Source organism: Homarus americanus, unplaced genomic scaffold (assembly GCF_018991925.1).
Source record: "Homarus americanus isolate GMGI-L3 unplaced genomic scaffold, GMGI_Hamer_2.0 scaffold39675, whole genome shotgun sequence".
In the NCBI taxonomy this organism is placed as follows: Eukaryota; Metazoa; Arthropoda; class Malacostraca; order Decapoda; family Nephropidae; genus Homarus; species Homarus americanus.
This window is the reverse complement of record NW_024736071.1, coordinates 5235840-5259437: the sequence shown is the minus strand read 5'-3', so window position 1 is coordinate 5259437 and position 23598 is coordinate 5235840. Positions and strand designations below refer to the sequence as shown.

Sequence of the window (23598 nt, the reverse complement as noted above, 5' to 3'; positions counted from 1 at the left end):
AACCATCCACAGCTATTGCACCACTGAGTCAACGCCATAACACAGCCACCACCAACCCTAGCCTGCCACTGGGGTGCCAACCAACAACGCAGCCGTCACAACTATTGCTACTGCGGTCACACAACAACAACAGAGCCATCCCACTTTAAACTACCACCACTGGTGCCAGCAACGCTTTGGCCGCACACAACTATTACTGCCACTGGAGTCACCAACAACAACAGCTACTGGCTGTGCTACCGCAGGTCACCAATAACCAGCACGGCCATCACAGCTATTATTGCACCACTGGTCACCAACAACAACCGAGCCATCACAGCAACACCACTGAGTCACCAGCAACAACACGGCATCACAACTATTACCACTGGAGTCACCAAAAACAACACAATACCCACAGCTTCAGCCCCTTTCCCATGGTCACCAGCAACAACAGAGCCATCACAACTATTACTGCACCGCCTGGTCAACAACAGCAGAGCCATCACAACTATTGCTACCCGCTCGGTCACCAACAACAGCAGAGCCATCCTGAAATATTACTACCACTCAGTCACCAACCGCACAGTCATCTACAACTATTACTACTACTGGTCACCAGCAACAACAGAGCCATCACAACTATTGCACCACTGAGGTCACCAACAACAACACAGGCCATCCCACAGCTATTACCACTCGGTCACCAACGCAGTCATCCACAGCTATTACTGCTACTGAGGTCGCCAACAACAAAACAGCCATCCCACCTGGCCTATTACTTTCACTGCTTCACCAACAACTTTGATTATTCCACAATATTACTGCTACTGAGTCTGTTTCCAACAACAGAGCCATCCTGGCTATTTTTGGTGCTGGCAGCTGCCCACAGCCATCCCCACAGCTATTGCCACCACTCGGTCACCAACAACGCAGTCATCCCACAACTAACCCACTGGTCAACAGCAACAACCGAGTACCATCCCACCTTTAATACTACCACTCAGTCACCAGCAACAACACGGCACATCACAACTATTACTGCACTGAGTCGCAACAACGGCACAGCCATCACAACTATTGCACTGGTCACCAACAACAACACAGCCATCCACAACTATTATGCCACTGGTCAGCAGCAACAGTACAGCCATCACAGCTGTCACTACTGCTGAGTCGCAACAGCACGGTCGTCACAGCCTATTACTGCTGCTGGTCATAACCAACAACACAGCCATCACAGCTAATATTGCTACCACTGGGTCACCAACAACCAGCACAGCCATCCACAAGGTATTACTGCCACTGAGTCAACAACAACGGTACAGCCATCACAGCTATTGCTACTGCTGGTCGCTTAACAACGACCATCCCACAACTGTTTCTACCCACTGAGTCAGCTTAACAACAGTACAGCCATCAGCTTCCTTGCTACTACTGAGGCAGCAACAGCAAGAACATGCACACAACAATTACTACCACTGGTCTCCACTTGCTGTAGAGAGCCATCCTGGCTATTGCTACCACTGGTCACCAGCTTAACAACAGCCATCCACAACCACTCCCACTGGAGTGCAACCTTTAACCACAGCCATCACAGCACTCCCACTGAGTCCAACAACAACATGACATCACAGCTATTGCTACAGGCTGGTCACGCAGCAACAACACAGCCATCCACAACTATTCAACTGGTCACCAACAACAACACAGCCATCACAACTTAATCTACCACTGGTACTTGTAACCAACGGCCAACTACAACTATTCCTATCTACTCGTCTAGGTGAGTCAACACCACTGACATCTACCTACTCATCTGAGTGAGTCAACACCTGACATCTACCTACTCATCTCAGTGAGTCACACCCCTGACATCTACCTGCTCATCTGGTGAGTCAACACCCCTGACATCTACCTATTCATCTAGTGAGTCCTTTAGCCAACACCTACGTGCATCTAGTGAGTCAACACCACTATCATCGACCTACTCATCTAGTAAGTCAATGACATCTCTACCTACTCATCCAGTTAGTCAACACCCCTGACATCTACCTACTCATCCTAGTGAGTCAACACCTGACATCTACCTACTCATCTGGTGGTCAACACCACTGACATCTACCTACTCATCTGGTGAGTCAACACCGTTTGACACCTACGTACTCATCTGGTGAGTCAACACCACTATCATCGACCTACTCATCCAGTGAGTCACTTTGACAGCATCTACCTGCCATCCAGTGAGTCAACACCACTATCATCTACCTCTCATCCAGTGAGTCAACACCCTGACATCTACCTACTCATCTGGTGAGTCAACACCCTGACATCTACCTGCTCATCTGGTGAGTCAACACCCTGACATTTACCTACTCATCTAGTGAGTCAACACCCCGACATCTACCTACTCATCTGGTGAGTCAACACCTGACATCTACCTCTCATCTAGTGGTCAACACCATTATCATCTACCTGCTCATCTAGTGAGTCAACACCCCTGACATCTACCTACTCATCCAGTTAGTCAACACCACTATCATCTACCTACTCATCTAGTGAGTCAACACCCCCAGTCTCTACTCGTCTAGTGGTCAACACCCTGACATCTACCTACTCATCTTCTGAGTCCACACCACCTCATCTACCTACTCATCTGGTGAGGTCAACACCCTGACATCACCTCTACTCATCTGGTGAGTCAACACCATTATCATCTTCCTACACATCTAGTGGTCAACACCCTGATATCTACACACTCATCTGGTGAGTCAACACCCTGACATCTACCTACTCATCCAGTGAGTCAACACCATCTACCTGCTCATCTGGTGAGTCAACACCCCAGACATCTACCTACTCGTCTGGTGAGTCAACACCCTGACATCTACCTACTCATCTTCTGAGTCAACACCACTATCATCTGCCTACTCATCTGAGTGAGTCCACCACTGCTCATCTACCTACTCATCAGTGAGTCCCACAGACATCTACCTACTCATCTTCTGAGTCGCACCACTATCATCTACCTGCTCATCTGGTGAGTCAACACCCCTGACATCTACCTACTCATCAGTGAGTCAACACCACTATCATCTACCTACTCATCTGAGTGAGTCAACACCCCTGACATCTACCTACTTATCAGAGTGGTCAACACCCTCACATCTCCCTACTCATCTAGTGAGTCAACACCACTATCATCTACCTACTCATCTAGTGAGTCAACACCACTATCATCTACCTACTCATCCAATGAGTCAACACCACAGACATCTACCTACTCATCTTCTGAGTCAACACCACTATCATCGACCTACTCATCTATTGAGTCAACACCCCTGACATCTACCTACTCATCCAGTGAGTCAACACCACTATCATCTACCTACTCATCTAGTGAGTCAACACCCTGACATCTACCTACTCATCCAGTGAGTCAACACCACTATCATCTACCTACTTATCATGAGTCAACACCTGACATCTACCTCCACTCAAGTGAGTCAACACCCTGACATCTACCTACTCATCCAGTGAGTCAACACCACTATCATCGACTCACTCATCCAGTGAGTCAACACCCCTGACATCTACCTACTCATCAAGGGAGTCAACACCACTAATCATCTACCCACTCATCCAGTGAGTCAACACCTGACATCACCTACTCATCTAGGTGAGTCAACACCCCTGACATCTACCTACTCATCTAGTGAGTCAACACCCTTGACATCTACCTACTCATCTAGTGAGTCAACACTACTGACATCTACCTACTCATCTAGTGAGTCAACACCACTGACATCTTCACTCATCTAGTGATCAACACTCTGACATCTACCTACCATCTAGTGGTCAACACCCTGACATCTACCTACTCATCTAGTGAGTCAACACCCTGACATCTACCACTCATCTGGTGGGTCAACACCCTTGACACCTACGTGACTATCTAGTGAGTCAACACCACCATCATCGACCCATGCATCTAGTCACCATCCAGTGAGTCAACACTTCTTGACATCTACCTACTCATCTAGTGAGTCAACACCTCTGACATCTACCTACTCATCTAGTGAGTCAACCCACTTACATACTCCTCTCATCTAGTGAGTCAACACCTTGACACCTACGTACTCATCTAGTGAGTCAACACCACTATCATCGACCTACTCATCTAGTGAGTCAACACCCCTGACATCTACCTACTCATCCAGTGAGTCAACACCACTATCATCTACCTACTCATCCAGTGAGTCAACACCCCTGACATCTACCTACTCATCTAGTGAGTCAACACCCTGGACATCTACCTACTCATCTAGTGAGTCAACACCCTTGACATCTACCTACTCATCTGGTGAGTCAACACCCCTGACATCTACCTGCTCATCAGTGAGTCAACACCTGGACATCTACCTACTCATCTAGTGAGTCAACCCTGACATCTACCTACTCATCTAGTGAGTCAACACCCCTGACATCTACCTCACTCATCTAGTGAGTCAACACCCTGACATCTACCTGCTCACTTCTGGGAGTCAACACCACTATCATCTACCTACTCATCTAGTGAGTCAACACCACTATCATCTACCTACTCATCCAGTGAGTCAACACCACAGACATCTACTCCACTCATCTAGTGAGTCAACACCCTGACATCTACCTACTCATCTAGTGAGTCAACACCTCTGACATCTACCTACTCATCTTCTGAGTCAACACTCTGACATCTACCTACTCATCTTCTGAGTCAACACCACTGTCATCTCTACCTACTCATCTAGTGAGTCATCAACCCTGACATCTACCTACTCATCTAGGGAGTCAACACTCCTACATCTACCTACTCATCGAGAGTCAACACCGCTGACATCTACTCTACTCATCTAGTGAGCCAACAACACTATCGTCACCCATTCATCTAGTGAGTCAACACCCCTGACATCTACCTACCATCTGGTGGTCAACACCCTTTACATCTACTGCACCCCAGTGAGTCAACACCCAGACATCTACCTACTCATCTAGGAAGTCAACACCACTGACATCTACCTCTCTACTCCAGTGAGTCAACACCACTGACATCTACCTACTCATCTTAGTGAGTCAACACTCCTTGACATCTACCTACTCATCCAGTGAGTCAACACCACTATCATCTACCTACTCATCCAGTGAGCTCAACACCCTGACATTCACCTACTCATCTATGAGTCAACACCACCATCATCTACCACTCATCTAGTGAGTCACCACTCTGACATCTACCTACCCATCTTCTGAGTCAACACCCCAGACATCTACCCTACTCATCTGGTGAGTCAACACGCCTGACATCTACCTACTCATCTAGTGAGTCAACACCATATCATCTACCTACTCATCTAGTGAGTCAACACCTGACATCTACATACTCATCTAGTGAGTCACACCACTCATCATCTACCTTACCATCCAGTGAGTCAACACCACTATCATCGACCTACTCATCTTCTGTCAAAACACTACTCATCTATCACTCCCCTAGTGAGTCAACACCACTATCATCCACCTACTCATCTAGTGAGTCAACACCCCAGACATCTACCTACATCCAGTGAGTCAACAACACCATCGTCCACCTACCCATCTAGTGAGTCAACACCCTGACATCTACCTACCATCTAGTGAGCCACCCTGACATCTACCTACTCATCTAGTGAGTCAACACCCTGACATCTACCTACTCATCTAGTGAGTCAACACCCTGACATCTACCTACTCATCGAGTGAGTCAACACCACTGTCATCAACCTCATCTAGTGAGTCAACACCCTGACATCTACCCATCTACTCATCTAGTGAGTAACACCCCTGACATCTACCTACCATTCATTGGAGTCAACACCCCTGACATCTACCTACTCATCTGGTGAGTCAACACCCCTGACATCTACCTACCCATCTAGTGAGTCAACACTACTGACATCTACCTACTCATCTAGTGAGTCAACACCACTGACATCTACCCCTACCATCTAGTGAGTCAACATCCCTGACATCTACCTACTCATCTAGTGAGTCAACACCCTGACATCTACCTCCTCATCTGGTGAGTCAACACCACTATCATCAACTCCATCATCCAGTGAGTCAAATCCCTGACATCTCCACTCATCTAGTGAGTCAACACCACTATCATCTACCTACTCATCTAGTGAGTCAACAACCCTGACATCTACCTACTCATCTAGTGAGTCAACACCCCACTATCATCTACCTACTCATCTAGTGAGTCAACACCCCGACATCTACCTCCATCAGGTGAGTCAACAACACTATCGTCTACCTACTCATCTAGTGAGTCAACACCTGACATCTACCTACTCATCTAGTGAGTCAACACCCCTTACATCTACCTACTCATCTAGTGAGTCAACACCACTATCATCTACCTACTCATCTAGTGAGTCAACACCCTGACATCTACCTACTCATCTAGTGAGTCAACACCCTGACATCTACCTACTCATCTAGTGAGTCAACACCTCTGACATCTACCTACTCATCTAGTGAGTCAACACCCCGACATCTGCCTACTCATCTCTGAGTCACCACTATCATCTACCTACTCATCTAGTGATCAACACCACTATCATCTACCACCCATCCAGTAGTCAACACCACAGACATCTACCTACCTCTCTTCTGGAGTCAACACCACTATCATCTACCTACTCATCTAGTGAGTCAACACCTGACATCTACCTACTCATCCAGTGAGTCAACACCCTGACATCTACCACTCATCCAGTGAGTCAACACCCTGACATCTACCTACTCGTCTAGTGAGTCAACACCACTATCATCTACCTACTCATCCAGTGAGTCAACACCACTATCATCTACCTACTCATCTAATGACAACACCCTGACATCTACCTACCATCGAGTGAGTCACCACTGTCATCAACCTACTCATCAGTGAGTCAACACCCCTGACATTTTACTCCATCTGGTGAGTCAACACTCCACATCTAGGTGAGTCACCCCTGACATCTACCTACCATCTAGTGAGTCAACACCATTATCATCTACCTACTCATCTGGTGAGGCCAACACCCCTGACATCTACCTACTCATCCAGTGAGTCAACACCACTATCATCTACCTACTCATCCAGTGAGTCAACACCCTGACATCTACCTACTCGTCAGTGAGTCAACACCCCTGACATCTACCTACTCATCTTCTGTCAACACCACTATCATCTAACTCATCTAGTGAGTCACACCCCTGACATCTACCTACCATCTAGTGAGTCAACACCCTCTCACATCTACCTACTCATCCTGAGTCAACACCACTATCATTCACCTACTCATCTAGTGAGTCAACACCCCTGACATCTACAACTCATCATCCAGTGAGTCACACCACTATTCTACCCACCATCTGGTGAGTCAACACCATCTCACCACCATCAGTGGGTCAACACCACACATCTACCTACTCATCTTCTGAGTCAACACCACTATCATCTACCTACTCATCTAGTGAGTCAACCTGACATCCACTCCACTCATCTAGTGAGTCAACACCACTATCATCTACCTACTCATCTAGTGAGTCAACCCCTGACATCTACTCCACTTATCAAGTGAGTCACCCCACATCTACCCACTCATCTAGTGAGTCAACACCACCATCATCTACCTACTCATCTAGTGAGTCCACCCACTATCATCTACCCACCATCCAATGAGCCACCACAGACATACTCCACCATCTAGTGAGCCACGTCTACTTCCACCATCTAGTGAGTCAACACCACTATCATCGACCTACTTCATCTAGTGAGTCAACACCCTGACATCTACCTACTCATCCAGTGAGTCAACACCACTATCATCTACCCACTCATCTAGTGAGTCAACACCCCTGACATCTACCTACTCATCCAGTGAGTCAACACCACTATCATCTACCTACTTATCAAGTAGCCACCCCTGACATCTAGCTACTCATCAAGTGAGTCAACACCCTGACATCTACCTACTCATCTAGTGAGTCAACACCACATTCTACCTACTCATCTAGTGAGTCTACACCCTGACATCTACCTACTCATCCAGTGAGTCAACACCACTATCATCTACCTACTATCTGTGTTGAGTCAACACCTCGACATCTAGCTACTCATCAAGTGAGTCAACACCCCTGACATCTACCTACTCATCTAGTGAGTCAACACCACTATCTCCACCTACTCATCTAGTGAGTCTACACCCGACATCTACCTACTCATCTAGTGAGTCAACACCATTATCATCTACCTACTCATCTAGTGAGTCAACACCCCTGACATCTACCTACTCATCCATTGAGTCAACACCACTATCATCTACCTACTCATCTAGTGAGTCAACACCACTATCATCTACCTACTCATCCAATGAGTCAACACCACAGACATCTACCTACTCATCTTCTGAGTCAACACCACTATCATCTACCTACTCATCTAGTGAGTCAACACCACTATCATCTACCTACTCATCTAGTGAATCAACACCCCTTACATCTACCTACTTATCAAGTGAGTCAACACCCCTGACATCTACCTACTCATCTAGTGAGTCAACACCACTATCATCTACCTACTCATCCAGTGAGTCAACACCCTGACATCTACCTACTCGTCTAGTGAGTCAACACCCTGACATCCACCTGCTCATCTGTTAGTCAACACTACTATCATCTGCCTATAATCTTCTGGGTCAACACCCTGACATCTGCACCTGCTCATCCAGTGAGTCAACACCACTATCATCTACCTGTCTGGTGAGTCAGCACCCCTGACATCACCTACTCATCTGGTGAGTCAACACCACTATCATCTACCTACTCATCTTCTGAGTCAACACCTCTGACATCTACCTACTCATCTGGTGAGTCAACACCACTATCATCTACCTACTCATCTGGTAGTCAACACCTGACATCTACCTGCTCATCTGGTGAGTCAACACCATATCATCTACCTATCTCTGGTGAGTCAACACCCTGACATCTACCTACTCATCTGAGTGAGTCAACACCACTATCATCTACCTACTCATCTTCTGGAGTCAACACCCTTCACATCTACCTACTCATCCAGTAGTCAACACACTATCATCTACCTACTCATCAGTGAGTCAACACCACTATCATCTACCTACTCATCTGGTGAGTCAACACCCTGACATCTACCTACTCATCTAGTGAGTCAACACCACTATCATCTACCTACTCATCTTCTGAGTCAACACCCCTCACATCTACCTACACATCCAGTGAGTCAACACCACAGACATCTACCTACTCATCCAGTGAGTCAACACCACTCTCATCTACCTACTCATCCAGTGAGTCAACACCACTATCATCTACCTACTCATCCAGTGAGTCAACACCACTATCATCTACCTACTCATCTAGTGAGTCAACACCACTATCATCTACCTACTCATCTAGTGAGTCAACACCCCTGACATCTACCTACTCATCCGGTGAGTCAACACCACGATCATCTACCTACTCATCTAGTGAGTCAACACCCTCAGCATCTACCTACTCATCCAGTGAGTCAACACCACTATCATCTACCTACTCATCTTCTGAGTCAACACCACTATCATCTACCTACTCATCTGCTGAGTCAACACCACTATCATCTACCTACTCATCAGTGAGTCAACACCACTATCATCTACCTACTCATCTGAGTGAGTCAACACCCCTGACATCTACCTACTCATCCAGTAGTCAACACCTATCATCTACCTACTCATCTTCTGAGTCAACACCACTATCATCTACCTACTCATCTTCTGAGTCAACACCCTCATATCTACCTACTCATCTAGTGAGTCAACACCCTTGACATCTACCTACTCATCCAGTGAGTCAACACCACTATCATCTACCTACTCATCTTCTGAGTCAACACCACTATCATCTACCTACTCATCTACTGAGTCAACACCACTATCATCTACCTACTCATCCAGTGAGTCAACACCACTATCATCTACCTACTCATCTAGTGAGTCAACACCCCTGACATCTACCTACTCATCCAGTGAGTCAACACCACTATCATCTACCTACTCATCTTCTGAGTCAACACCACTATCATCTACCTACTCATCTTCTGAGTCAACACCCCTCATATCTACCTACACATCCAGTGAGTCAACACCACAGACATCTACCTACTCATCTAGTGAGTCAACACCACTATCATCTACCTACTCATCTAGTGAGTCAACACCCCTGACATCTACCGACTCATCTAGTGAGTCAACACCCCTGACATCTACCGACTCATCTACTGAGTCAACACCCCTGACATCTACCTACTCATCTAGTGAGTCAACACCACTATCATCTACCTACTCATCTAGTGAGTCAACACTCCTGACATCTACCTACTCATCTACTGAGTCAACACCACTATCATCTACCTACTCATCCAGTGAGTCAACACCCCTGACATCTACCTACTCATCTACAGGAGTCATCACCACTATCATCTACCTACTCATCTAGTGAGTCAACACCCCTGACATCTACCTACTCATCTAGTGAGTCAACACCACTGACATCTACCTACTCATCTAGTGAGTCAACACTCCTGACATCTACCTACTCATCTACTGAGTCAACACCACTATCATCTACCTACTCATCTAGTGAGTCAACACCCCTGACATCTACCTACTCATCTAGTGAGTCTACACCCCTGACATCTACCTACTCATCTAGTGAGTCAACACCACTATCATCTACCTACTCATCTAGTGAGTCAACACTCCTGACATCTACCTACTCATCTTCTGAGTCAACACCACTATCATCTACCTACTCATCTAGTGAGTCAACACCCCTGACATCTACCTACTCATCTAGTGAGTCAACGCCACTGACATCTACCTACTCATCTAGTGAGTCAACACCATTATCATCTACCTACTCATCTAGTGAGTCAACACCCCTGACATCTACATACTCATCTAGTGAGTCAACACCCCTCACATCTTCCTACTCATCCAGTGAGTCAACACCACTATCATCTACCTACTCATCCAGTGAGTCAACACCACTTTCATCGACCTACTCATCTTCTGAGTCAACACCCCTGACATCTACCTACTCATCTAGTGAGTCAACACCACTATCATCTACCTACTCATCTAGTGAGTCAACACCCCTGACATCTACCTACTCATCTAGTGAGTCAACACCACTGACATCTACATACTCATCTAGTGAGTCAACACCATTATCATCTACCTACTCATCTAGTGAGTCAACACCCCTGACATCTACATACTCATCTAGTGAGTCAACACCACTATCATCTACCTACTCATCCAGTGAGTCAACACCACTATCATCGACCTACTCATCTTCTGAGTCAACACCACTATCATCTACCTACTCATCTGGTAGTCCCAGCACCCACTATCATCGATATACTCATCTGGTGGTCAGCACCCCCAGACATCTACCTACACATCCAGTGTTTTACTATCATCTGCCTACTCATCTGGTAGTCAACACCACTATCATCTACCTGCTCATCTTCTGAGTCAACACCCCTAACATCTACCTACTCATCTAGTGAGTCAACACCACTATCATCTACCTACTCATCCAGTGAGTCAACACCACTATCATCTACCTACTCATCCAGTGAGTCAACACCACTATCATCTACCTACTCATCTTCTGAGTCAACACCCCTGACATCTACCTACTCATCCAGTGAGTCAACACCCTTCACATCTACCTACACGTCCAGTGAGTCAACACCACTATCATCTACCTACTCATCTTCTGAGTCAACACCCCTGACATCTACCTACTCATCCAGTGAGTCAACACCACTATCATCTACCTACTCATCCAGTGAGTCAACACCACTATCATCTACCTACTCATCTTCTGAGTCAACACCCCTGACATCTACCTACTCAACCAGTGAGTCAACACCCCTGACATCTACCTACTCATCCAGTGAGTCAACACCCCTGACATCTACCTACACGTCCAGTGAGTCAACACCACTATCATCTACCTACTCATCTTCTGAGTCAACACCCCTGACATCTACCTACTCATCTAGTGAGTCAACACCCCTGACATCTACCTACTCATCTTCTGAGTCAACACCCCTGACATCTACCTACTCATCTAGTGAGTCAACACCCCTGACATCTACCTACTCATCTTCTGAGTCAACACCCCTGACATCTACCTACTCATCCAGTGAGTCAACACCCCTGACATCTACCTACTCATCTTCTGAGTCAACACCCCTCACATCTACTCTACACGTCCAGTAGTCAACACCATCATCATCTACTCACTCATCTTCTGAGTCAAATCACATCTACTCACACATCCATTGAAGTCAACACCACTATCATTCACCTACTCAATCTAGTGAGTCAACACCCCTGACATCTACCTACTCATCCATGAGTCAACACTCTGACATCTACCTATACACGTCCAGTGAGTCAACACCACTATCATCTACCTACTTCCAATCTTCTGAGTCAACACACCCCCTGACATCTACCCACCATCTCTGAGTCAACACTCTGACATCCACCTACTTCATCCAGTGAGTCAACACTCTGACATCTACCTTACTCATCTTCTGAGTCAACACCCTCACATCTACTCACACATCCATTGAGTCAACACCACTATCATCTACCTACTCATCTTCTGAGTCAACACCCCTCACATCTACCTCCACGTCCAGTGAGTCAACACCACTATCATCTACCTACTCATCTTCTGAGTCAACACCCCTCACATCTACCTACACATCCAGTGAGTCAACACCCCTGACATCTACCTACTCATCTTCTGAGTCAACACCCCTGACATCTACCTACTCATCCAGTGAGTCAACACCCCTGACATCTACCTACTCATCTTCTGAGTCAACACCCCTCACATCTACCTCCACGTCCAGTGAGTCAACACCACTATCATCTACCTACTCATCTTCTGAGTCAACACCCCTCACATCTACCTACACATCCATTGAGTCAACACCACTATCATCTACCTACTCATCTAGTGAGTCAACACCCCTGACATCTGCTTCCACATATACTGTGATGAGCACAACGACCACTAACCCGTCTACAACAACGACCACTAACCCGTCTACAACAACGACCACTAACCCGTCTACAACAACGACCACTAACCCGTCTACATCAACGACCACTAACCCGTCTACAACAACGACCACTAAGCTGCCTACAACAACGACCACTAACCCGCCTACAACAACGACCACTAACCCGTCTACATCAACGACTCCCATTCCGATTACGACAACATCAGCTCCATCCGGGTGTAATGAGGATTTCCTTCACCTGATAGACGATAACCCGGATGTTGACCCCAAGTTGTCAGGATGTGACGTGGATAACTTCGAACGTTGCCGGAGGGACGATAAGAAGCAGCCTCGGTGCCTGTGTCTGATTGGCTATGAGAAGTCTGAGCAGGCAATTTCAACTTGCAAAGGTGAGTTAATATTAGAGTATAATTTTTTTTTTCTTTTTTAGTTATCTTTTACCTAGTTTAATTGAACTTAACTAACCTACATGTATAACCAAACGATTTTTATTTTGTTAGCCAAACTTAGTACAACTTAGCTTAATCTCTCCTAACTTGATTTATTGTGACTTATGACCATGCTGATGTAAATTTGTGTATCTGATATAGTGATGTTACCCGTTGTGTTACTGTACAGAGGTGATGGAACATCAGAGTTCATTGAAATTGAACAGGACGTGGACCGATGACTACTGCAAAAACGACTCCGACGTTTACATCACACTCCTGGGTGACATGCAGAAGGTGGTAGGTAATCAAGCATGTTTTCGTAAAGCCGAGGGAAAAATCTGAAACGTATTGATATGTAGATGTTTTGGTAAAGTTAATTGTTTTGCTAAGAACTTTAATGGGAACTTGATCTTCTGGTTGTTTGGTGAAGTATGATGATAATAATACTCACCAGCATGTTGACCCAGCGAATATTTTAGTCACTGATAAAATGCTAGATGATGAGGACTGTAGTGGAGGCGGAGGCAGATCAGCAGGGGAAAACAAGTGATTAATATGACTACGTAATCTGCTTTACTGGGGCGATAACAGGAGCTCACAAACACCAAAGTCCTTTTCATTACAATACTATGGAGGAAAACTGCATTTATAAATACCATACAAGAACCGATATACTTTCTGAAATTTTGACATCTCCTCTATCGAGATGTGAGGACTACAACTTACTGTGTAATTCATTTATCCCAGCAGTGTCTTTCCTTGGCCCTCCTATCCCCACTTTAACGGTTGTTCTACCCATTAACTATGTGGATGCCACTTTTAATAATGTATTTGGCTAACGTGAGATGATGTTATTTAAGCAAGTAAGGAACCCGTACATAAGAGGTTAATATCTCCACCTACTCTATAAACAGTATCTTTCTTTAGTCTATGAATTTCCATTATTTCTTTCGTCTCTCTCTTGCCAATTTAAATATTTCTTTTATTGACATTCTATCAGTCAAGTATTTCCTACCAGGTAACATTCTTCTATAGCAACACATATCGAAGATCTTTAACCCCTTCTTGGAGTCTGCCGGAAATGTCCACTCTTTTGACCCTCACTGTACCAAAGAACTTACCACATATCGCCTGTCACCAGATGTTGTCCCAAAATAAAATAAATGTCATATTTTTAAAACATCTCCACAGTTATTAAGTTATTTTTGCCTGAATTATATATATTTCCATTTTCTTTCACATTTGCCGTCACATTATACTTTACTTACCAAATACACTACAACTTCCACGTATTTAAGGATGCTGTTGTCTGCCATAATCATTTATTTATGATGTGTTTTCAATTTCTTAACAACATTTACAGAATAAACTCTAACTCTATCTGTCTCATTTGTACCATTATCCTGTTGACCAGTCTCTTCAGTCTGAACTAGGTGCCATATACAGTAGATCATCTGCTGTTGGAAATTTTGTTTTACTTTGTCCTTAAGTTTTATCCTTCAGTCGCTATTTACAAACGTCACTTTCCATCTCATAGTAAACTCGTTATGCACAACACTGAAAAACGGTTTCTTTGTATTTATATAGAGATGAACGTTTGTGTGAATGTATTATGAACGCGTATTATGATAGACGTCGTTTTCTGTGGAACTGGAAGCAATTTGTTTAATTAAGCTAACTGTATACCCCATCACCATCTATGGACCAGTACCGCGTGGCAGCCAATGACAGCGGCATGATGGACGAGTTCCAGAGGTTCGACCAGATGGTGGTGAGCCGCATAGACGACACCAACGCTTGCAACACCCCGCACAATATTCCCACTTCCAGACGGAGACGACATACACGTGACATTGGGGGGAGGAACCTCACCTCCAGCAGACAGTCCGCCACCATCGTCAAGAGAAGACTTAAAAGGTTTGTTGCTGTCAATTGGTTGTGTTTCTCCAAGTCTGCTGATGTGTTAATTGTTACGTGATGAAAATTGTCATGTAGGAAGATCTATTTTATAACTAGACCAACATTTTGATGATATTGTTGATTATCGCTAGTGTCTGCCCTTGTCAGTGCTCCAGTTGTTCAAAACTGAGCAATATATTACCTTTAAGCTCTCAAATTAGCTTTCTAAAGAGCATCACGTAAATGTATTATGGTAAAGAAATAATGAGATTAACAATAAACTGGTTATTGAAAATAAAAGAGTCACAAGCTAAAAATATACAACATATAAATGGTCAATTAGACATATGGTTAATTAGACATATTTTTAGGATAAATTGAATTCGAAAGAGAAAAACTAGAGTGAATCTTTCCAGACATTTGCGAATCATTGATTATTTTCAAAGTCGTTAGAATAGGGCTGTTGTGGTGGCGGTTGCAGTACCGAACAGCAGCAACTCGTGGCCGATGAACCTCGAGTGGTGATGTTGAAGCAGCTTTGTCTCAAACACTCATGGGTGAGGTCATTATGACCGGTAAGAAAGAGTCAGTGCACTGTGGGTATCTTGGAAGTTAGTCTAAGATGGGTGGGACATAGTCTTGTACACTCTTTACATTTTTTTCTTTAGGAGCGTTACTTGTACTGCAGTTAAGGAAGACCAGGTGAGTTACTTAGGAGATATGAGGATTGTCGTGCACCAACCATCAAACAAAGCCCAAAACACGTTCTTGAATGACTTCTCCCTACACGAACTTCGGGTTCCCGATGGTAGGGCTCACCATCGGGCATGTCGGTTTTGATTGTGAACTTACAAAACACACAACAGTGTTGGAGAAACAGACGAAAGCACATAATTATATTAGTTTAATGGGGAGTTAGCATTTAAGTGAAGTAGAGAAGGGAAGTTGTTTGGAAGCCGTGTAGGTAAGGCTTAATGCGGGGTGGGTTTGTGTGGATTCAGAGATGAATTTTAGTTGATATTTGAGCACTACGACCCAGTTGGCGGCTATGGGCGTGGTAGTAAGTTCAAAGATTGTCAATTCACAATATGGCATCTGTATCCGTGGCCTGTACTTCATGTGAGCACAACTCTTGTAGGGGCGAAATTATTAACTTGAAACACTGTACTCTGGGTCCCCTTAAGTTCGACGACTGGCAAGACCCATTGAAAATAAGTGATTTGGTGGCCAACTCAATTAGAATTTCCCTACATGGCAAAAAACTTTGTGTAGGTGTGAAAAAAGTTTAACACCATCCCCCTTCTACTGATTCGAGGATAAATCGCATATTTGACCTAAGTGAAAGCAGCCAGGCGGGATCTTGTGTTTGTGTGAGATTGACCAAACGTGAGGGCAAAACAACGGCTAATTCTTACAACACAAGAGTCACAAGTTTACAAGAGTAACGTCCGTAAACTATTAGTTATTGTCCCGAGATTTTCAAGTAATATTTTGGAGAATTATTTATGGAGATCTCTTGTGCTTGGTAGAGTCAAACGTCATGGTTTCTATCCGATATTTTCAAACTTTCAGGTTAGAATTTTGTTTTCATTTAGAGATTTTTCCTGAACAAAATATTAGGGCAGCAACTACAATTTTTTTTGGGAATCAAAACACTTATCATCTTCATATTTGTGCGACCTTGGCTGATCTTACCGAGTGACACGAGGTTAATGTGAACTTGTGAAAGCAACAGGTGCAGGAGGGTACGAGCTACTTAACAGACCACGGACAAACGCCAGCAATAGGGTGACATGACGGGTTTCCTCCAAGTGATGATAACAACACAAAGACAATTATCATATATCATACAGATCACAACCTGAAGCTGACATCCAGGCCGCCACGGTGAAAGAAGTGGGGTTAGTGGTGCAAGGTCAGGTAACCTTCAGGAGGACCGAGAGTTACAACAGCACCACCAACAAGCAGCTGCAGGATGCCCTGGTCTATGTCGTAGTCAACACCAGCGTCAGTCAGGATCTCGACCTTTATATTTATACCGACAGCATCGAAGTGGATGGTATGTAAATATGTTTGTTATTGGAGAATGACGTAAATTATATATATATGAAACTCATCTGAGGACCTGAAGATTAGCGCCCCCAACTTATGTCACCTCAAAATGAACCGCCCTAACTGTAACGCAATATAACTGCACCCCGCCCAGCTAACGTTGGTGTAATCAACTATCAGATGAAATAAGCTTTGGGTGACTAATCTTCAGATGATCCCTGTTATGTCAATATGAATGAACACTCTAACCAGTTCACATTATAATATTACACCAAATCCATCGATAAACCTTCAATTATATCGCAATGTTTATAACCCAACCTCAACCTAACTTAACCAACATTAACCTAACCTAACCAACATAACCTTAACCTAACCTAAACCAAACCTAACCAACATTAAACCTAAATTAACCAACATTATCCTAACCTGGATAAAAGCTTACAGTAAGAGCACCACCACTCAGCTGCTGTAAGGGGTTCAGATTATTATAATTAATCTCGATTTTGTAAAGAAACCAATTATCCTGATATTAATAAACTCATAAAGCTTACCGTTTCTTATTGCACCCAGACAGTACTAAACTTCTGCATGACGTTAAGGAGAAGGGGAGGGGGCAGTGACATTATCTTGCTCCCTCTTCTAATATTAAGAAGACATCAATGCTCACGTTGCCTCCCTCACCCTTAATCCATATAAATATAATGAGGAAGACTTGCACCATAGGAGTGTGGTGCGCGAGGTGCTGTGCTTGGGGGAGGGGGCTGTCTTCACACTTAGCTTAGAGCCGTCATGATATATCAAAGTAGGATTAAAGGGAGGATTACCTGTGTGTGGCAACCTTCACAACTTTACTTCCGTGGAAGGACACCCCCCCACCACCCCCCCCTAAGTCACACACCACCCCCCCTAAGTCACACCACCCCCCAACAGATAACAGACAAAATCGTTCAATCAGAATTTGAAGTGTAAGCGAACCGGAAATATCATCATTCATAGATCGAGGAGAATTACATACTTAACATCGTTACCTCAAGCCATTCAGCCATATATTTGGTACTGCTATGCATACAAACACACAAACTGTAGGTACCACGTCTCGGAAAACACGCCAGCAACTGTACCAGGTATAATGCAGCAGCTTGTTCACAGACAGTACAGGTAGACAGGCACGGAATTAAATTCATCGAAAATTCTAAATATTACAGCCCAGCTTCATAATGGCGAGGTCTTAGCGTGTCTTAATCCTGGAGGTAGATGTTTGATTATGATTTCACCAAGCACCATTTTTTTTCCAATGTTTATTTTTTTCCATTGGCAGACGTGAAGAGTAAGCCGTGTGGTGTAGTGGTTTGTAGTAACCCGCTCGCCACCTGCGTCAACAAGACGGACCCCATCCTCAAGGTAAAAGGATACTGCCAATGTAACCCAGGGTACAAAGACTTCTCCCCTAACAACGTTTCCTTCCCGGGCGAGATCTGCATCAGTAAGTGTTGTTTGTGTTATATTTGTGTTCTTTGTGTTCTATTTGTGTTCTTTGTGTTATATTTGTGTTGCTTGTGTTATATTTGTGTTCTTTGTGTTATATTTGTGTTCTTTGTGTTCTATTTGTGTTGCTTGTGTTCTATTTGTGTTCTCTGTGTTATATTTGTGTTCTTTGTGTTATATTTGTGTTCTTTGTGTTCTATTTGTGTTCTTTGTGTTCTATTTGTGTTGTTTGTGTTATATTTGTGTTCTTTGTGTTATATTTGTGTTCTTTGTGTTATATTTGTGTTCTTTGTGTTATATTTGTGTTCTTTGTGTTATATTTGTGTTCTTTGTGTTATATTTGTGTTCTTTGTGTTATATTTGTGTTCTTTGTGTTATATGCACTCTATTCAGTGCATTTACCGGTAAATATTTAGAGCCCAGTCTGCTCCTGCCTGTAGCCGTATTATTTTCTATCATTCTGGTATGCTGGGCGGGTAATATGACACGTTTAGAATTTTGTAGTTTATCGTTACACAAAAAGTATGGTGCATTTCCCCCGTGAATCGCTTTCCTTCATTTAGTGGAACTGTAATTATTCACCTTTTGTATAACACTATTAGGCAGTTGTACAGTGTTAACATATATGTGTCATTAACTGAGTCTGTGAAGTGTTGGTAAATTTTGATGCTTGATGAAATAGATAACTGATAAGTTGTACACAACAAATTTCGCTGGTATAAAAAGCTATTATCAATTATAATTACAGGAATATTCAAACTATTATTATTATTGTTAAACGAATAATCTTTCCCTCAAAATTATGAAAGTTAATACACTAAAAGGATTTAATGATAAATACGTAAATATCCCTTCGTCTATACACTCGTCGTCTACCTTACAATACATGTGTTGTAAAATTTTAGAATAATATTTCCCGCACTTTCTTTTTCGTGTCTGTGATTCTGATAAAACACTTTGATTATTCCCGGTCTTTGAAAATGTGTGTATTTGAGAGTGTGGACGTAACATACTGCACTCCCTTCCTTCAACTGTGGCGATATGTGCAGCCTTGTTCATCTTTATCACAACATTGCAAACAAACTGTACTTTTAGCTTAATTTAATTCATAGGTACAGTATATATATAATGGTACTACATCTATATACAAGTCTTGGGTATATTAAGGATGTACTTTACTGAGGTATAAATATACTAAGAGCCATTCCACTCTATCCACAGCACCGTGCGCCTCCAACTACTGTGCTAACGGCGGTCAGTGTGCTCAGGAGTCGCCCTTCTACGACCCTTTCTGCAAGTAAGCATTTTCTCTTTTTCTATTGGCGAAGGTGGCGGTCTACTGACGGAGTTAACTATCTGCTCGTGGGGTTGATGGTCTACTGGTGGGACTGATGGTCTACTGGTGGGGCTATTGGTCTACTGGTGGGGCTGATGGTCTACTGGTGGGACTGATGGTCTACTGGTGGGGCTGATGGTCTACTGGTGGGGCTGATGGTCTACTGGTGGGGCTGATGGTCTACTGGTGGGACTGATGGTCTACTGGTGGGGCTGATGGTCTACTGGTGGGGCTGATGGTCTACTGGTGGGACTGATGGTCTACTGGTGGGGCTGTTGGTCTACTGGTGGGGCTGATGGTCTACTGGTGGGGCTGACAGTACACAAGGAGGTCCTGAAGTGTTACAAATAGAGCACCACGACTTAACCCCTTTAATACGACGCTCTAATACTTTGAGTGCCACGGCTTAACCCCTTTAGTGCGATATGTGAACCCTTCAAAGACGATGAGATTCCTTTTTGTATGATCTTGTGCTCAGAAGGTTAACACGTCGTACTCAGCTGGGTTAATCAAAACGTCGTACTCAAGGGGATTAGTTGTCGAACCCAAAGGCGTTAAAACGTCGTACTCTAGGTAATCAGGCAAGACATGTACTCTAAACTATAAAATTCAAGTTACGTGTGTGTACAAAGACCTAGGTAAGGTTTGTTAACTTCTAATCACATTCTACCTACGAGACTATTTCTACAAGTTTCTCTGTAGAAGTGCAGTAATGTAGCGCAGTGTCCTTCTCTCCCGCCCTACAAGACAAATACAGGGTGTCTCAAAAAAAATGTATAGACACTGCCATAAACTTTCTCACGACGATCTACAAGAGAATCAGTAATACGGTGTGTGTAAAATTTTTGAGACACCTCTGTACCTAATGTGGTCTAAGACGAGAAGAAACATTGTAGTTATTATGTTTTTTTGTAGGTATTTAGGTTCTTGGTAACAGTTTCATTATCAAACCTTTTTTCCTGTTATCAAATGCAACACATATCAGTCAGTCTCTAGTGTTCTCGGTAAACCGGCAAGATAACGACACGCTGGCCGCCCGACAACAGTTAAAACCTTCCATATTTTATATTCTATTGACGACTTGGACGTTTCCAACTGTACATCCGGGTGATATTGTCTCTTTATACTCACCCGTAAGCGCGGCGTGTGGAGAGGGTCGAGGAAGTTTACTTATTGGATGAACTGAAGAATCTCCACCCAAGCTTACACACTATTTGTAGGAATAAGGTTAGGTTAGGTTAGGTTAGTGTGAGGTGGGTAAGTCTTCAGGTGATCCTACTGGTCTTTCAAAAGTTTGACGCTGGTAAGGGTGGGTAGAAATCACGGAAGGAAGAGAAAAACTAATTATGGGAGTGATTTACAGGCCCCCAAGTCTTGGGAAAGAAGCAGCTCAGCCCATATGGCAGGAAATGAGTAGGGCAGCAAAATATAACAACCTGTGCATTATGGGGGATTTCAACTTCAGAAATATTGACTGGGACAACATTGTGGGTGACTATGAATCTGAAGACTTCCTAGACGCAGTACAGGACAATTTTTTGAAACAACTAATTACAGAACCTACCAGAGGTGACAATATATTAGACCTAGTATTAACAAATAAAGAAAATATTATCAGAGATATCACAGTAGGGGAAGAACTAGGTAACAGTGATCACAGAGAAATCAGGTTCACCCTAAATTGGGAAAACGAAAAACAATGACAATATGGTCAGAGTCCCAAACTTTCGGTTGGCGGATTATCAGGGGTTAAGAAGGTACCTAGGTGAGGTCACCTGGGAACAGTCACGTCAGTCCCCAGTAGGAAGGGGTGAGGTCATGGATGACACAACAATTGATCATGACTATAATATATTCACTAGTATACTACATAAAGCACAAGAACAAAATATACCATACAGAAAATTAGGTCAAATAAGAATGAGCCAAGGTGGATGACCAGAAAACTTAAACATGACATAGGAATAAAGAAAGGAATATATAAGAAATTAAAGGGAGGGGAGGAGCTCAGAAATAGGTATAATGAACTATCTAGGAATGTTAAGAAAAATGTAAGGAAAGCAAAGAGAGACTATGAAATCAAAATAGCAAGAGAATCCAAGGCGAATCCCAAGGGATTTTTCCAGGTATATAGGACAAAGGTCAAGGACAAAGTTGGGCCTTTAAAGTCAGGGAGGGGAGAAGTGATATATGGCAGTGAAGAAATAAGCAAAGCATTGAACAGCTACTTCTTATCAGTTTTCACAGAAGAAATTTGTGATGAAATTCCAGAGGTGGAACTGATATTTAAGGGAAAGGAAGAAGAGAAATTAAAAAATATCACTATCAGAAAAGAGGATGTTCTTAAGAAGATAAATAAACTAAAGAAAACAAAATCCCCACGGCCGGATGAAATTTTCCTTTGAGTCTTGAAATAGTGTAGGGAACAGATTAGCGGACCCCTTGTAAACATAAGAACATAAGAAATTAAGGAGTCTGCAATAGGCCGGTTGGCCTGTGCATGGCAGCTCCTGTCGAGAGTTACTACCACTCTCTATCATCCATGAATCTATCTAGCCTCCTTTTGAAACTTTCCAGAGTTCCCGCACTTACTACGAAGTTGCTAAGCTTGTTCCACTCGTCCACCACCCTATTTGTGAACCAGTTTCTTCCTATCTCCCTCCTAAACCTAAACTTATCCAACTTGAATCCGTTGCTCCGAGTCCTATCCTGCTCGGATATTATAAGAACTTTATCTATATCCCTTTATTGATTCCTTTCACCCAATTTAAATACTTCTATCATATCTCCCCGCACTCTTCGTCTTTCTAGGGAATGCAAGTTAAGTTTCTTTAACCTATCCTGATATGGAAGGTTTCTAAGTCCCGGAATCATTTTTGTCATTCTTCGCTGCACCGACTCTAGTTAATTTATATCCATTCTATAATAGGGGCACCAGAATTGAACCGCATAATCGAGGTGCGGCCTGACTAGCGCAAGATATAGTTGCAATAAGACCTCTGCACTCTTGTTACTTACACTTCTAGATATAAAACTCAATACTCTGTTTGCCTTTTTTCGAACATTAACGCACTGTTTTCTAGGCCGTAGGTCCTGGCTTACAAGTACCCCTAGGTCTCTTTCACAAGTCGACTTCTCTAGGTTGATGTTGTTAAGGCTGTATACATTATAAGTATTTGTTCTTCCAATATTAAGTACGCTGCACTTGCTGA

General features: G+C 43.6%; 1 protein-coding gene across 1 annotated transcript in view; it reads left to right on the top strand.

Moving 5' to 3' along the window:
* Nucleotides 1-416: 416 nt before the first annotated feature.
* Nucleotides 417-23598, top strand: part of LOC121871670 — a 35991-nt gene continuing 12809 nt past the window's right edge. The window contains exons 1-7 of the mRNA XM_042374083.1: nucleotides 417-1110; nucleotides 12688-13569; nucleotides 13799-13908; nucleotides 15320-15528; nucleotides 17364-17569; nucleotides 18884-19048; nucleotides 20272-20347. Coding sequence (XP_042230017.1) covers nucleotides 417-1110; nucleotides 12688-13569; nucleotides 13799-13908; nucleotides 15320-15528; nucleotides 17364-17569; nucleotides 18884-19048; nucleotides 20272-20347 — 2342 coding nt within the window. The remainder of the gene's footprint in view (nucleotides 1111-12687; nucleotides 13570-13798; nucleotides 13909-15319; nucleotides 15529-17363; nucleotides 17570-18883; nucleotides 19049-20271; nucleotides 20348-23598) is intronic.